The 16925-nt window shown below is 46.3% G+C and overlaps 1 protein-coding gene across 1 annotated transcript in view; it reads left to right on the plus strand.

Moving 5' to 3' along the window:
* The first annotated feature begins 1321 nt into the window (after positions 1–1321).
* Positions 1322–16925, plus strand: part of LOC115312639 (arylsulfatase B-like) — a 45526-nt gene continuing 29922 nt past the window's right edge. Inside the window, exons 1-3 of the mRNA XM_042288521.1 lie at positions 1322–1423; positions 8348–8507; positions 11502–11614. Of these exons, the coding sequence (XP_042144455.1) occupies positions 1322–1423; positions 8348–8507; positions 11502–11614 (375 nt within the window). The remainder of the gene's footprint in view (positions 1424–8347; positions 8508–11501; positions 11615–16925) is intronic.

A 16925-nucleotide genomic window follows, 5' to 3' on the forward strand; every position in this document is an offset into this window, starting at 1 on the left:
TTCTAGGCCACTGTGATGGTGCAGGTGTCAATGTGACTGTTCCGGAAGGACAGAGGCGAAGCTGTTTGGTAACAGTCACGAAGAATGCCTCGGTTGCCAGGCCCTAATTTCTGCTTGGTTACACTGAAAAAGGGTAAAGGGGAAGCCTTCCATGTCGAGCAAATCCCTTGGGGCAGACAGATTGGCGCCCGAAGAGCCAGGTACGAGACCGAAGGCCGTCTCGCTCGAGAACTGTAAGATTAGAAGAACGAAGCTTAAGATGTGCATCTTTGGCGTGCATTCATGCCCACCCATTATGGGTTTAAAATGAGACGCTCAATAGACCGATCTCAGCAGCCAGTTTGACTATGCCACCGCTGCCGCAATGAATCGAGGGAACTTTAGTCTTTGTGGACGTGCGAGAACCCCGCTGGAGCTCTGCGCGTGTAGAGAACGAGACGCCACGAAACCTGTCGCGCGCTGCGATTTGCCTCCGGTGAACTAAAGTTATGGCGGCGTCGCGCATGCGCCGAACGCTTGGTGAGATCGGTCTATTTAGACGCGGTTTCAGGTTTCGGTTTCCTATCAAAGCCCATCTTTGCCTAAGTGGCTGTCATGTGGCCGTGGCGCGGAGCTACGGGCTCGGCCTCCTCGTAGCATGGAAGAATAACGCTGGTGCCTGGAGCGCCTCGATCAAAACCAAGACCTCAAAACTCGTCCAAACCGAGCATTTTTTCGAACGCCTAAAATGCTGCTTCTGCCTCGCATCTCTCTAAAATCAGTTGATTAGTGGATCTCGACAATGCTCAGGAGGGTTATAAGTGGAACCACATGCCTATCTTCACTATTAAAAAAAAAAGCACATAAATAAATTTTAGTTACTTAAGCTGATTAGTGTTTTTTTTGTTTTTTTTTGCAATTCCTGACGTTTATTGTTGCTGGCAGGTTGTAACCGGAAAGTGTTTAATTTTTATTTCTAAACCACCCTATTTTTAGGATTTTCGAAAGTATTCTGCAATATACCCGGCAGTTCATACGAACGCAATTTTTCTTCCTTGACGACCTACTAAGATGTATTTGTAGGCAATTCGGAAAATCTAAATGTTTGTTACTTTAGAAGGTTCTTATCCGAAGTGTTTCATATTTTGTTTGGAACATGGAAGTAGGAATGAAAGTGTCCTTCTTCTGCAGTCACCCTTTTTAGAAATATTTGTTTAATGTTGAGCGATTCTGCTTTTATAAGTGGGGTGAAAAATTGATATGATGCTCATTGGCTAGATATTTGGTTATTCTAAAGTCAAATCCTCACATGCACTTTTAAATGTTTGTTCCTTGTTACAGAATGATCACCTTTTTCCTTTTAGCTCTAGCCGGGGTGTCAGCGGGAGAGAATGCCGACCAAACGAAACCACCTCACATCGTTTTTATTCTCGCAGATGACTTGGTATGAAACAACTCAAATACTCACGCGCGCGTTTTAACTGGCAGCTCCCCTAAAATTCAATTGGGTTCCAAGTTTTAAATTCTAGAAACCGATTCTTAAAAAGAAAAAAAAAAAAAGAAAGAGAGAAAACACGTGCGTAAGAAATTTTATTTTTTTCCAGGAACTATGAATGAAACGCCTTTCTTAAATCCCATTGTCAAGGCTCTGTATAGGTACAGCCTGTGGGTGCAGCCGCTTGCCGCTCCCTCCCTCTTCCGAAGAGCTGCGACATCGAAACGGGCGGCGTGCACAGGACAAAAGGCCGTCTTTGGCTAAGAAACTCCCGCAGTTGTGATCTCCTAAAGTCTCCATCTGATTTCGAACTGACGCTATTTGCTGAAGAGCAGTTCGCTAAGACACCGTTTGTTAAGATGAAATTTCTGCATGCGGAATTAGTTGAGATGCGATTAGTTGAGGCGGAATTTCTTAACCCTCACTATGCATCACTTGAAAAACTTTCAGCCTTTCCACTCTGGTGAAGAAGGAAGACCAGCAGGGCTATACACTGGAAAGTAATGGCCGGCCGGAAGTCGGCCAGTCAGAGTGGAAAGGCTGCCGCCATCTATCAGCAATGGCGGCAACCAGATACGTGGCTTGCCGCCGTCGCTCATCGATGGCGGTAGGTGTCCAAAGTTCGGTGTCTTCATCTCTTTGCGGGGGGCACGATCCTAAGGGCACGATCGTGACGTCACGTGTGACGTCACTACGGGAAACGTCCCATAATGCAACGCGCGGTTGCGCCGTGGGCGGCGTCGCTCAAGTCGGAAACGGGCGCCCAAAGAGCTGCGCTCTAAAAAGATAGATGGACAGTACTTTTGCCATACCTGACATAACCGTCACACGTAAAATGAAATTTTGGATCAGAAAACTCTGTACAGTCGCTTGTATAGCGACGCTCATACCGCGAGTTCTGTCGGGAACGTCATTCGTTTTCGTTATGGTCACATTACTGCTTAGCCAACGAATCAGAGTGAAGCGCCACCTGTAAGGAAGCCGTGCCACGTCGGTGACACTATGCGCAGAGCAGGTCGTCTGCTTCTTGCGCAGGAGTGGCGGTGACGTCAGAACGACGCCGAACTCTGATTGGCTTTGATTGAAAGGATAGTGTGTAGAGCTCAATGCTAGATGCCTTGAGGTCTACCCACTATTCTGGCCTGGGGATGCTGGCTTCAATTCGCACCCCTGCCCATTTTGGTCTGGATGAGCATCGTACTGGCGTGCGGTTGTGTATCACTACTGCGTGGTGCACGTTAAAGACCCCATGCTACCGGTTGTGCTGCACTGCCTAATTTCTTCCTACACCTGAGACACTAGACGCCCACTGAGGCAGAGCTGTATAAAAATACGCACATCAATCTTTTTCTTTCTTTTTTTTAAGCTGACAAACTTGCGTATATGAAAGGACTCCTGCTCTGAATCTCTGAACACACTGTGGCGCCCTCATATTGGGTTGTACAAGCTCACTTAACTGAGCCTCGCACTACTTATGACACCTTCGCTAAGCTTTTATTTGTCGTGTAGATCTGAAGAACGGAAAGCAGCTTTCGACGTCCAGAATCGGCTAGATTTAACGCCGCAAGACAAACGAAAGTGCCAGATACATGCCACCACCACTAGGCTACGCGTCTCTTATCTCTGCTTGGTCACATTAGAACATCTGGCGTCCCGACGCGTTATTTTCTGATTTTTTTGTACTTTTTACTATGGAACGCGTGAAACGGTGTCTTTTGGCTCAGCTCTTAGCGTCTTAGCTTTGTCCTCTGCTTCGACGGCGTTCGAATTCTTGTTGTTTCTTAGTATTTTCTTCGTGATATCGCGCTCCGCACCAGAGCAAGCAAACTTCTACATGTGCAGTAGTCTGAGACGCTTAAGATTGTAGTGCAGAAAACAAGTCCTAGCGAGTTCCTTTTCGGAGCGTCCCCTGGGGTGGTCTACTCATGTCGCGGGCGCGGCCGGCATAGCGGCCAAGAGGAATTTTTATGTGACGTGACAAGCTCCATGGAGACATGAAAGTACCTGGTGTCTGTGCCTAATGGCGAAGAAATCCGTGTCGCTTCGAGTACAAAACTTTAATTTCGCTCGCAGGAAGTGACCGCAGTGGCTTTCAACCTGAGTCCAAATAACCGCTCCTTTATACTTTAGAAGCCGCAGGCACAGTTAGGGCCAGAAAAGGTAAATATGAAGAAAAATAAATAAATAAATAAATAAAAGAGAAATCACGCGAGATAAAAGCGGTGGCAGTGTATTTATATATCTGCGCCAACGACTCGACTCAAGGTGTGTGCTGCAGTCCTGATAAATGCTCCCACCAAAAATCAGAGGTGCAGTGAGCCGCCAAGAAGCTATCGGGCAACAAATCGCCGGAACCTGACGTGATCGGCTTCGAATTCTACAAAACATACGCGGACCTACTTTGCCCCATACTGGTGAGGGTGTTTCCGGTCATTTTTCGCCGCAGGCTCCTCCCACCTTCAATAAGGTTAACTCTGACAGTGCTCATCCCTCAAAAAGGAGAGCGGACAGCCGTCATTCCAAACAGTGTTTATGCTAGATGCGGCGACCTCAATTGCGAATTCCGGATGCGTCACTTGGTGCACACAGATTGCTGATGGAGAGTACGACGAAGGCGAGCAAAAAGAATAATATAAGTGAACAATACGGGAACGAGAGAAGAAAATCTCGTTCTTCCCCACTACCATCATCGCCATCCCCCCACTCCCGAATAATTCCAAAGTTTCTGGTGGCGTGCAGGGGGTTATGTTCGAATTTAGCCTGCTCGCTATGGTCGAGGAGATTGAACATTATGGGGCACCTTGCCCAGCTTGTTTTCTACAGAGCTTGTTTTCCCATCACAAGGCCTGTGAACTTAATATTTTACGTCATCCTTATTGATCAAGAGTGGGGAAGATTGAACACGAGTGTTGCATCAGGGTTTGGCTTTGACTCATGTTCAGTCGGTGCTTTATTGTGAACTCGAGCATCAGCCGAACACTGAAGCACTGTTCAGCTATGACAGACGAGCGCTGCATCAGAAGCACAAACAAATAATTCATAATTATAATGCACTTAAATGCAAAGGTGCAAGCGAGCTGGACATGTTCCAGCTCGCTTTTTTCTTGTCCCAATGGGTTTGTTTACTTTTCAACTAAGTTTCTAGAGGAGTATAGTTGTTATGTTTCCCCAATAGCTGCCATAGTTTTTTAGTAGTTTTTTAACTGTTCACACTATATGTTCTGGGAAATAATATTTTTAGCTTATTTCATGATTTTTCTAGCCGACACGCTCTAACCGCACATTCACACTGGAAGCGGATCCGCGTTCGCAAAGCGGTTGCGAACGCGGTTGTATAAAGATCCAGTACAATTGCACGCGCACTTGACGTCATCGAGTGCGCGTGCAATTGTACTGGATCTTTATACAACCGCGTTCGCAACCGCTTTGCGAAGGCGGATCCGCTTCCAGTGTGAATGAGCGGTGAGCCTTTGAAGCTGCCACTTGTGTTTTATGTCCTGCTAAATAATGTATGGCTTGAACAATGTTTTTTTTTAGCCCGCATGCTATACTTGCCTATAGGTTTTCCACTGGTTTCTTTAGCCTTCTAAAGCTCGAAGTTTGGTCAGGTAGAACATTTTTATGGCTAATTTTATTACATTAGCAGGGGCGTGTCATAGATGCCTATGAAATGGGAAACGGAACAAATGGTCCGAGAACAAATGGTCCCGGAACTAATAATCCCGGAATAAATGGTCCCGGAGTGAATGGTCCCGGAACTAATGGTCCAACGTACAAACTAGGAAAAAATGGTCCCAGATGAATATTGGTTCTGCGTTTTCGGACAAATCCGATAAAATCCAGAAACACTCGCCAGTAAAAATTTTACGGGTTCGAACTTCACTTGTTTTTATATTTTTCTTGGAAGTTCAGAGATGTTTTACGCTGATATTCGTTTTTATTTCAAATTTGTTCTGCAAGCGTCACAAAATAATATATTTTGAACCCGTAGAAAAAATGATGCAGCTTCTATGGTGATCTATGGTAACTTGGCAATCGAATGCAGCTCGATTGCAGTTCATATACAGTTGTTTTTTACGTTCCATTTGTACCCACTAAACCCCGATAAACTCCGAATTATGTGTTTCCTAAGAAAGAGCTCCGTATAACTCCGAAATTTTGTTAAAAAATAAATTGCGAAAAGCACCCTCCGCTTTTGCTCAAAAATATATTTCGAAAACGCAGAACCCTACATAACACACATGGAGCTTGCCCCATTGTTGCATGGTGACCTTGTCTCTAAGGTGAGATCGTGAGCGGAGGGGGGGGGGGGGGGGGGGGGGGGCTTTGCACGCTTGCTTTTTTCGTTTCCTAGACTTTGCGGAGAGGCGCTACGATGGCTTTGACGATTCAGCTTCAGTTAGCGAGTGATACCTGAAGTTACCGGATCTGCCATATTTTCTTACGGTCTCGCATTATATTAAGGTAAGTGATTTTTATACGTTGTAATAGACTGCAGTATTATATAAACATTTTACTAAGCGTTGTACTCAAGACATCTCCCAGAAAGGCCGTAGTTTAATTACTTTTATTTTTCAGGATGGAATCGATCAAGTCCAACAAGGGCGGGCGAAAAGTGTGATACCCGTCACAAAGACGTACCCGTCACAAAGACGTAACGACAGGCGTTCGTTGGCGATGCGCCAAGCGTGGTCAAGGTTGCAAGGGATCGATTATTACCAGTGAGAATTCTGAAGACTTTATAGTAAGTTCTGAGCACGACCACCCTCTCAGTGAGAGTGCAACTAACGTAGCGAAGACACGTATCGTCATGAAGGAAATGGCCTTGATGTCAAAGTAGAAGCCTGCAACTGTCGTCACACAGGCGACGCAAGATCTTCGGGACGAAGAAAGGACCATGATGAAAAGTGAAGACAGCCTGAAGAAGACCATCCGCAAACAGCGACGCTTAGCTTACCCTCCGAACCCCAGCTCTCCTCGAGATCTTGTAATCGACGCTCTGTGGACGATGACAGCGGGGCATGTACCTGAGAAGTTCCTCTTTTACGAGAATGGACCCAATGCTGATGCAAGGCTCTTGGTCTTCGCGACCGCCCCATGCTTGAGACTACTTTCCGAAAGCAGCATACGGTTCATGGATAGCAACTTTGACCAAGCTCCGAAGGGATTTCTTCAATTGTATGTCATTCTTGTGCCCCTGGGAGAATGCACAGTGTCCGTAGTTTACGCTTTTATGACAAGGAAGACTCAAGAGGCGTACGAAGAGCTTTTCAGTGCTATTGTGTCGGAATGCGAGTCGCTCGGAGTGAGCCCCGCTCCCGATGTCGTCATGACCGATTTCGAGAAAGGAACAATGAACGCTGTTAAGGCAATCCTTGGTGAGGACACACGCATTAAAGCATGCTTCTTTCATCTATGTCAAACCACGTGGAGGAAAATCCAGGAACTTGGATTGGTTACTTGTTACAAAGAGGACGGCTCGTTTCGAGTCTTTATAGGGATGCTCGATGGTCTTGCTTTTTTGCCTGTGGATGATGTCCAGGACGGAATGCGCCTGCTGCGTGCAATCATGCCGCATCACACCGTCGAGCTCTTTGACTACTTTGATGGTTGTTATGTGACTGGAACTTTTCGTCAACTCACACGAACTGATGGCAACATTGATCTGCGTCGACTACCCGCCAGGTTCCCCCCTGAAGTTTGGAACGTGCACGATGCCACAGCAGAAGACAGTCACCGCACCAGAAACCACTGCAAGGCGTGGAACCGGAGGTTCAGCAGCATAGTCGGACATAGCCACCCGACTGTATGGAAGGCGATCGACGCCTTACGGGCGGAAGCTTCGTCTGTCTTCGTAACAATTGCTCAGGAGTCTGTCTGAGCACTACCGAAGTAGAGGGCGAAAAAAAAAAAAAGGTCTGATGCTGATGCATGCGTCGACTGCAGACTCGTTCCGCCCAGTACGACCAGGGAGCAAACACGATGGAGGAATTCCTTCGAGGTGTCAGCCGCACTATTCGGTTCTGAGCACCAGGTGTGATATGTCATGCACATCCTTATATGTTTTGTCAATAAATTGTGTGATTTGTGAACATCTTGTCATAAAAAAATATTTAAATCTAGGTAGTGTGGTTGCTGATCTGGCTAGAGAGACATGGAGGAACACCAATTAAGCATGCAAACCTAATGCACCTATAAAGGCAACAACCTCCTCTCGGTATGTGTGCTACCACCACTCGTCATAACGAGATGGAAGTGTTTCATGGCTACAAGAGTATCACTACAGGTGCTCATTTTGCGTTTCAAAAGCCCACTTCTATCATAACTATCCTAAAGCCCCTTATACGAAAATAGCAGTAACTCCTATAATATTATATAAGGTCACTAAATTAACAGTGCAAAGACAACTGTTGGAGAAAATATTCCGGCGATTTTGAATAAACTAAAGTTGAATACCCGACCACTCTTTGAAGTAACCGGCCTCAAAATATAGACTAGATCCTTGATTCCCTCAGGAAACCATTGATTGCATAACGGATGAAGTGTATTGCAAGATATATCTTAGTTTCAAAATGATCTGCTCACGGGACCATATTTACCTACCTTGGACTAGGGACCCTCAGTTCCGGGACCATTTGTTCTGGGACCATTACTTTCAGGACAATTTGTTCCTACACCCCTATGAAATATCCGATTATTTTTGTGAGAGTTAAAGATTCTTCTATTGTCTTGCAACGAATTTCATATGCGTTTTCTAGCTGCCATGTTATAGCTGCCTAGAAGTTGTATCTTCGCCTTTTAGCGGCATATGATTTTATATGACAAAGTAGAACCTTTTTATGAATGTTCTAATAAGATACCTTTTCTTCATAGGGATGGGATGACACAAGCATTCATGGCTCGTCTCAGATTCCCACTCCAAACATGGATGCGATGGCGGCAGACGGCATTATTCTGAACCAGCACTACGTTCAGCCCCTTTGCACGCCTTCGAGGGCCGCGCTCATGACAGGCCGTTATCCCTTTCACATAGGTAGGGTGCACTGCCTGATATCTCGGGCTTGTTCGTTTAGAGTGCTCGTAAGTCTTCCGGTGTATTGGAGCGGCATCTATACTTCGTTTCATTTTAAGTCCGAGCGCAGAGTACGCTACGAAACGACAGAGCCAATCAAATAGCGGCAAAGGTCCAGCGTTACGGAGTGCATCACCCAATCAGGTGCCAAAAGTGCGCTTGTGTCACTGCTTGGTTGGCCCTATTGTATCGTAGCGTCCGCTGCACTCGGACCTAAAGTGAAACGGAGTATAGCATTGCACGAAAGTTTGTTTGTTTCAAGTAATATTTTATAGGCTGCGTTTAATGCGCACTCGGCTTATGGAGCTTAAAATAAAACTAAATGTAATATGGTACAAGTTTGATTGACATGCGTAGTAATACATATCTTTCTCCCAATTAATTCTCATTTTCTTAAATATCCGTGGGCACATCGCCCCTTTAGCCCCATTATGAAGTACAAGAAACTAGGTCCGAATTGCGGATAAAAAAATGAAAGCCCCCTGTAACGTCGAATTAGAGCGCAGCTCTTGTGGAGGAGGAGGGGAAGGTACGGAGAGGAGGGTATGCCCCTCCTCCTCTACCGTAGCCTACCCTCATCCTCTATTCCTCCCTCCCATTTAGGGGGGACTTTTCCAGCTATATTTAGCGGGAAAATTTCCCCTCAATTTAGCGGGAATATTTTCCGCTATATTAAGCGGGGAAAATTTTTTTTGCTAAATTCAGCTGGGATATTTTTCAGCTAAATTCAGCGGGTAAATTTTTCCGCTAAATATAGGGGGATTGTTTTGCTAAATTTAACAGGGAATTGTTTCCGGTAAATTTAGCGGCAAATATTTTCCGCTACATTTAGCGGGGAATATTTCCGCTAAATTTAGCAGAGGATTTTATCCGCTAAATTTAACGGGGAGTTTTTTCCGATAAATTTAGCGGGAAATTTTTTCCGTTAAATTTAGCGGGAAAATTTTCTCGCTAAATTTAGCTGAAAATTTTCTTCTAAATTTCATGGTAAATTTTTCCGCTATATTTTGTGGGGAATCTTTCCTTCTAAATTTAGGAACTTGTTTTCGCGCTTCATTTAGTAGGGAAAGTTTTCCGCTAAATTTAGCGGGGAAAATTTTTCGCTGATCTTAGTGGGGAATTTTCACGCTAAATTTAGCGGAGAGAGAATCCCGCTAAATTTAGCGGGGAAATTTTCTCGCTAAATTTCGGGTGAAAATTTTTTTGCGCAATTATAGCGGAACATTTTTTTCCGCCAAATTTAGTGGGGAATTTTTTCCGATATATTTAGCGGGGGAAATTTCCCTCTAAATGTAGTGGGAAATTTTTTTCGCTAAATTTAGCGGGAATTTTTTTCCGCTAAGTTTAGAGGGGAAGTCTACCCATAACGCAACGCGCGGTGACGTCACTCGTGACCCTCGTGACGTCACGTGTGACGTCATTAGGGAGTTTTCGTAGACCGCGCTTCCCCCTCCGCTCAGCCCTCCGCAACGAAGAAGTCGCTACTGCGCTGGCGTGCCGACGGCCTTCGCTTAAGAGTTTCGGGTATCGGAGTGAGTTGCGGAGGGCGTTGGGCGACGGCGAAAACGATCTACGAAAACTGGCTATTATGGCAAACGTACCATAACGCATCGCGCAGTTACACCGACGGCCACGCCGACGGCGACGCCTCTCAAGCCGGAAACGGCCGCCTAAGAGCTCTGCTCTAAAACGCTTCTCATGTAAGGATCGTCAAAATATTAGGCGCTGGAGAAAATAAGCCACATAAATTAAGTCTATCCTGCGTACGTCAACGTAAGCCAACGTTACTACAACACTCAGTTGAGAAATTCGCCGTCGAAACCTGGGCCGCTGGCGTCCACCGAGACCGACCTAAATACGACAACAGCGCCACTCTTTATCGTTTGTCTGTACTGTGGTCACCTTGAGCTTTTAGAAATCATGTTTTTGCGTAAAAACATCGGAAAACACTCTTTTTTATGAAATTTATTGGAGTTTTGTACAAAATGAAGGGCGCGTGACGTTTTGAAAATCCTTAGTTTGCAGGGTTTTGCGGCACAACAAATATTGTTTTTATACAACCGTGCCTCAGCGGTGCTTTCAGGTAGCGCGTCCCGACCTAGGTGCATTTTAACTTCGGTAGTACGACGCGGCGCGTCCGCTGGGGAGACGGGGATGGCACCTCTGTAACCTCTTCGGCTGTATCTGTTTCGGCCCAAAATGGCCGATTAAAGCCAAAATAGACGTCACGTGCAGTTCCTCGAGTGGCCGCTTTGGGAGAAATGGCGGCGTTGTGTTCGCCATTAGGTCGGTTCTGGTGGACGAATTGGGGCCACTTTTTCAGAGCAGTCTCTATGGCAGTTTTCCAACTGAGTGTTTTAGTAACGTTGACGTAAGCTAACATTTTTCAGAAGTGGTATGACCTATATTGGCCTGGCGGGAGTGCGAACTGTGCGAACCGAGCAAGCTGTGCGAACCGAGTGAGCTGTGCGAACCATGCGAACCGTGCGAACTTTGACGAGTGATATTAAGCCTAACCAAGGATGAGCAAAGAAACGTCTACGAGTGCGACCGGCTCAGAAGAAGCTACCGATCTAAAAGACACGATCTTTGTGAGAGGGCTTTTGAGTGTGATCTTGGAAAATGACCGGTTGCTAAAAGATTTACTGGACCGGTAAACTGCAACCACGGCGCCGTGGGCGCCGTGGTTGCAGTTAAACCGCGCGAATGGGAGAAGAAACTGAGAGTGGGAACCCTGGCAGTAGTGAACCGATGGGTGAGCGCGCCGGAAGAAATGTGTGTGTGTGCGACCATGTGCGTAATAAAATAATAAAGCAGCGCTCTTCCGCGATTCAACCTGAACGCATGAATGGGAGCGAACAATTGTATATCATTATATGTGGCGACATTCATCTTATTTAGAACGGTTTTTCCGTGTCAGAGTTGGCCGATACAAAATATATATTTTATTTCTAGGCATGCAAAATAAAGTAATCAGGCCAGCGGAACCATGGGCTTTGCCACTTAACTATACTCTTATGCCACAACACTTCAGACGTCTCGGATACAAGACACACATGGTTGGAAAGGTGGGCAAATTCTACTACAAGTTTCAAAATCAATTTTGTTTTTCAGGCACCACAATCATGGTGTGCGTTCGAAACGGGTCTCCGATTGGTGTGTTTGGTGCCCCTATATCAAAAGTGGTCCCAAAATGGCAACAAATGACGCCACAAAAGCCGGAGTGTCATTCTAGCGGATGTCGCGATTCTGGCAATTAGGCTGAGAAATACCGAAAAAAAAAAAGAATAGAACGAGAGGGAAAGCGAGTGTCATTGTCGTCGTGGCGTCCCCAACTCCTTGCTGCCGAAGCTCCCGCGAACTGTCAAGCTGGATAGGAACTTCCTACAGAAGAGGCGTCTGCCGGATCCGCCACCACTGTTGTGACACCGCTAGGATCACTGCCGGCGACAGAATGACACTTTTATGACGTCAACAGGCGGAAATCGAGGGGGACGCGTTAGACCATAGCCAATGTTATTAGATTAGCTCAGTTACGGAACTGCTCATAGGCGCCGCATGCACGAACAGTACCCCCCCTCACTCACCACGACTCGCCAAGCGTTGCTCGACGCGCCGCCGGACGGCTGCTTTGGTAACCGAATCAGGATACGTACGTTTCAACGTTACTAGAAACGTAAAAACCAACGGAAAAAAACTCTTTTTGTTGTAACTTTTATTGGAGTTTAGTACAAAAATGGGGGGCGCGTGATGTTTTCTACAATCTTTAGAATGTAAGGTTTTGCAGTACAATTAATATTGTTTTCATACAACCATGACTGAGCGGCCATTTCAGGTAGCACGTCCCGACCTAGGCTCATCTTAACTTCGGGGCAATTTTGCGGCGCGCCCGCTGGGGACACGGGAGTGGCATCCCTGTGACCTCTTTCCATTGTATCTGTTTCGGCTCCGAAATGGCCAATTGAAGCCAAAATATGTGTTACGTGCAGTTCCTTGAGTGACCGCTGCGGGATAAATGGTGGCGTTGTGATCGCCATTTGGCGCTTCAGCCGGGTTCTTGGAAACGAATAGTTATGAAACGAAAATGTAGATGGCACTTCGATCGACGCTTGGCGGATTGGTGTGAGCGAGGGGGGTACCCCCTCCGCGGGAGTTCTACAACTTAGGTAATCTAATAACTTTGACCATAGCCTCGTCTATGTGTACTGATAAAGCCTGGCAGATCGCCACAAGTCGCGGCCGCCGAAAGGTAAAAGGTAGAGCGGCAGGCAACGGATGAGAGGAGAGCCATGTAACGGACTCCTCGCTGCGGCGAGACGCCGAAACACACTTGTCCTGAGCGATGGAAAGTCCGCTAGTGCTCCTCGCGTTTCTGCGCTACCGCTTCTTTTCTCGTCGGGTTTGAAAACCATGTCTCGGGTCCTCGCCGCTGCAAAAGCTGTGCGCTGACTACAGGCTGCCCGAGAAATGCTCTGTGCGACCAGATCCTCGCGCTCCATATCTGCGACAGGGCGATCTACGGCTCTGTGGCCGAACTGCCAGGCTTTGGGAGTATAGAGGAGGCTACGGTTAAACACACACTTCGGAAATGCGTTCATGCACAGTACTACCAGCACCTATCTTCAGTGCTGAAGTTTAGAAAACACAAGAAAACAAACCGACTTTTGCGTTGAGACATAGTTAGTGTCCTAAAACACTTTAGATGTTGAATACGTCTCGCTGCTGTAATAATATAAGTTATGCAGTACAGGTTTCTGACGGCTATTTCAGAGCGTTCAGAAAATTTTATCAAGTAGCACAGTTTAAAGGCTGGGGCTTAGTGGTAAAAAAGCTAGGCATTTAAAAGAAGTATTGTATGTTGTGAGGCTCTTCTTTGGTTATGTTTCTCAGTACATTATTCAAACGAGGCAGAAAAGTAAATACTCGGAACAAATTAATTTTCGAGAGGACCTAATTTTAGGAAATTTCCCCGCTTGAAAACTGCCGAGAAAAATGCACACGAATGTAAAATTATATGATAGAGGATACACAGCATACCCCGAAATATTTCCCCAGCACACCATCATAAACTAAGACAAATATGAAAGTCTGCGAGAATAGTCATTTAGGGCAGTGTTTTTATACGTGGTGGTCACAAGTTAAACAAGGAAAAAGGTTTCTACTGAACAACGTTTTCCTAAATCTGCCCCATTCTTTGGAAAAATAAAAATATTTATTTATAAAGATCGTTTTTCAGGTCGAGGCACGAGTTTGTAACAACTACGCACTTTTTTACTACCAAGCAACAGCCCTTTAGATATGTTACTTAATAAAATTTTCTACATGATTTTCGGACAGGTTGGAAATTTGAGTTGAAACAGAGCTCATAGAACATAGGATCACGGAGAAAAAAGTTCTTCCGGAATTTTGCATTATTTTGGAAGTTTTAAGCAAAATAATAGTACAAAACAAGCCTAACATTTACGGTCCTCGACGGAATGGTACAGTGACCAGATGTACCGTTTTGGGCGGGAGAGTCTAGCTTTACAGGTTCTTTGGTATCGTCCCGCCGTTCGGCCTTGAAAAAACCTTATGTCCCGTTTTCGCGGGAACGTGAAGTTGAGGAATCCAATCTAAGCGAATGGAAGATATCCGAAGGAATGTTTATTTCATAGAGACGTAACTCTACAGAAGTAAGCGTACCATGAATATGTCATTCCCCATACAGCACAAGTTACATCTGTTTCGCTCGCTACAGCTGCCAATAAATGCGGGAGAAAATCTGCCAAATTTGTTTTCATAGTCCTACTGAATTAGACATGTTAGTTTAACAACAATAAAACAGTGACAAAAGTCACTTGATCGGCTCTGGAACCAGCTGTGTTTCTACACTCAAGTGGCTATACTTAGCAGCCGGCTCCACGAGCTGGTGGCACCAAGCAGACAGCGATAACGCGCACCATTAAGGGGGTGTTTGTCAGGTTTCTGTGCATGTCATATATCATCGGCGAACCAATCAGACACAGAAAAGGCCTCTTGAGCTTTGGACGCTGTCTTGATCAGTCGCATCAGCTCGTAGCGTGCGTGTAGACTTAAAACATAGTATAGTAGCACACCATTGGGTTAGGTTTATGGTTGCCGCGCTGAGGACGGGCACTCATCGTCTTCCTAATCCCCTTGCTGCCCTTGCATCGTTCTAGATTCAGGTCTCGAGCGCAATCGCGCCGACGTCGTCCACTATGCGCCGCGTCCCGCCGCGCTGAGAAGAGTCCGATCAGACGTGTTCAGTGAACACCGGCTAGTATGATCCAACCCTGTGCAGTAGAATTTGGACGACATCACAGTGAGATCGAGCGAAGACGCAGATTGGACACGAGTGCTGCGTCAACGTTCGGCTAGGCCTCGTGTCCAATCAACGCTTCGAAGGACGCTCGGCATCGGGCACAGGTCTGTATCGTCTATCGGTGTTACTGACGCGCTCGTGCTCCAGCCAAAAATGACGAGACACTGAATCCTTTGTGGCCGGATGCACGACATGCAAAAAATTTGCATATCAGCAACCCCAGGAGCCACTATAATAATGATGCGCGAAGTGCCTCCCACCCGTGGTATCGCGTTGGTGTTGATTTGTTTGCTTATGGTAGAAACAATTAGTAGCATTCGACGCCTACTCTAATTATCCAGAAGTGGAAACGCTTCAAGCAACCTCTTCGCAAACAGTCATCCGAACATTGTCATCGTGTTTTGCAAGACACGGCATACCAGCACAGGTTCGCACAGAAAACGGTCCACAATTTTTGGTCTTACGAGTTTAGGTTTTTTTCGAAAGTTTTTGATTTTTATGAAGTCCTCACTTCCCGCAATCCAACGGTCTTGCGGAGAAAGGAGTGCAAATTGCAGAGAGGAATTTGAAAAAATTGTAGAGCACTTCCACTTCCCGTGAAAATGAAGGACCAGCGAAGCGGTTATTTTCACGACGTCTAGGACGATGCCTAGAGGTCTATGTCTAGGACGATGCCTAAAGGCCTACGTCTAGGACGATGCCTAGAGGACGATGTCTAGGACGACCTCAAGCACCACTTCTAGGACGACCTTGAGGACAATGCCTAGAGGACGACGTCTAAGATGACCTCAAGGATGACTTCTAGGACGACCTCAAGGAAGAAGTTTAGGGCGCCAACAAGGACGACGTCTAGGACGAGCTCAAGGACGACTTCAAAGACTACCTCGAGGACGACGCCTAAAGGACGATCTCTCGGACGACCTCGAGGACGACGTCTAGAACAACCTCAAGGGCGACCTCAAAAACGATTTTTAGGACGACCTCAAGGGCGACCTCAAAAACGACTTCTAGGACGACCTCAAGGAGTTCTAGGACGACCTCGAGGACGAAGTCTAGAAGGAACTCAAGGGCGACTTCTAGGACGACATCGAGGACGATGCCTAGAGATTATAACAAGGGATTAGGGCCTTTATCTAATAATGCCAAGGAAGGCTGACTCGCGCTGGTTGCTCCCTCTTTTTTTATTTTTAATTATTCATTCTTGCCACGACCAATGGGGAGTGTTGTGTCCACATCCGCGGACGCATTATTTCCCAGATCCTAGAACACACAACAACTTCGCCGTTTCGTTGTAAAAATGCGACAACGCGGGGGAGGATTCTTATCTGGGTCTTTTGAATCATCGATCTTCTGCTTTGTTAGGCGGACGGTCTCTGGGAGAATAACTGAGTGGGAGAAAACTCCGGACACAGCTCCAGACTTCACATCAGACCCCAATAGCCCTGTGCATAAGAAGAGGCAGTACGAGACCACCGAAGCGTCGCTGAAGGACCTCAAGAGAGGTGATATTGTTCAACTGCGACAAACAAGCTCTTGGTAAGAGCGAAGGTCACCGGTTGCGTTGGACCACCCTCCTACAAGCTATAGAGAGATATTAAGAGGACCTACCGGAGGAACCGCCGTCACTTGCTGAAAACGCCTGAGACATTCAGCAGCCTCGAGGATGACATCGTCTCACCACAGCAACCTACAAGTGTGCAGGGAAGGACACCTTCGCCTAATCACCGGGACCAAAGCCAACCAACTTCTCCAGATTCATTACCAGCGGAAAGTGAAGCGGCAGCTCCTCAGGCATCATCAGTTAGAACAATAGTTAGAAGATCAGCAAGAAGTAGACTACCACACCGCCGACTAACTTACAATGAAACATTTGAACAACCCCCATAATATATTGTTTTCGTTTTGTTTTGCCTATCCTAGGGTGTATAGCTGTTTACCTTTTGTTATACGGTTACAATGTTTGCTTCTGTTTTGTTTTGATCTACGAGGACCGGAGGATGCAACGTGTATTGGTGTTGCCGACGCGCTCGTGCTCAAGCCACGCTGCTGCGCACGCT

Source organism: Ixodes scapularis, unplaced genomic scaffold (genome assembly GCF_016920785.2).
Source record: "Ixodes scapularis isolate PalLabHiFi unplaced genomic scaffold, ASM1692078v2 PGA_scaffold10__122_contigs__length_95168666, whole genome shotgun sequence".
NCBI lineage: Eukaryota > Metazoa > Arthropoda > Arachnida > Ixodida > Ixodidae > Ixodes > Ixodes scapularis.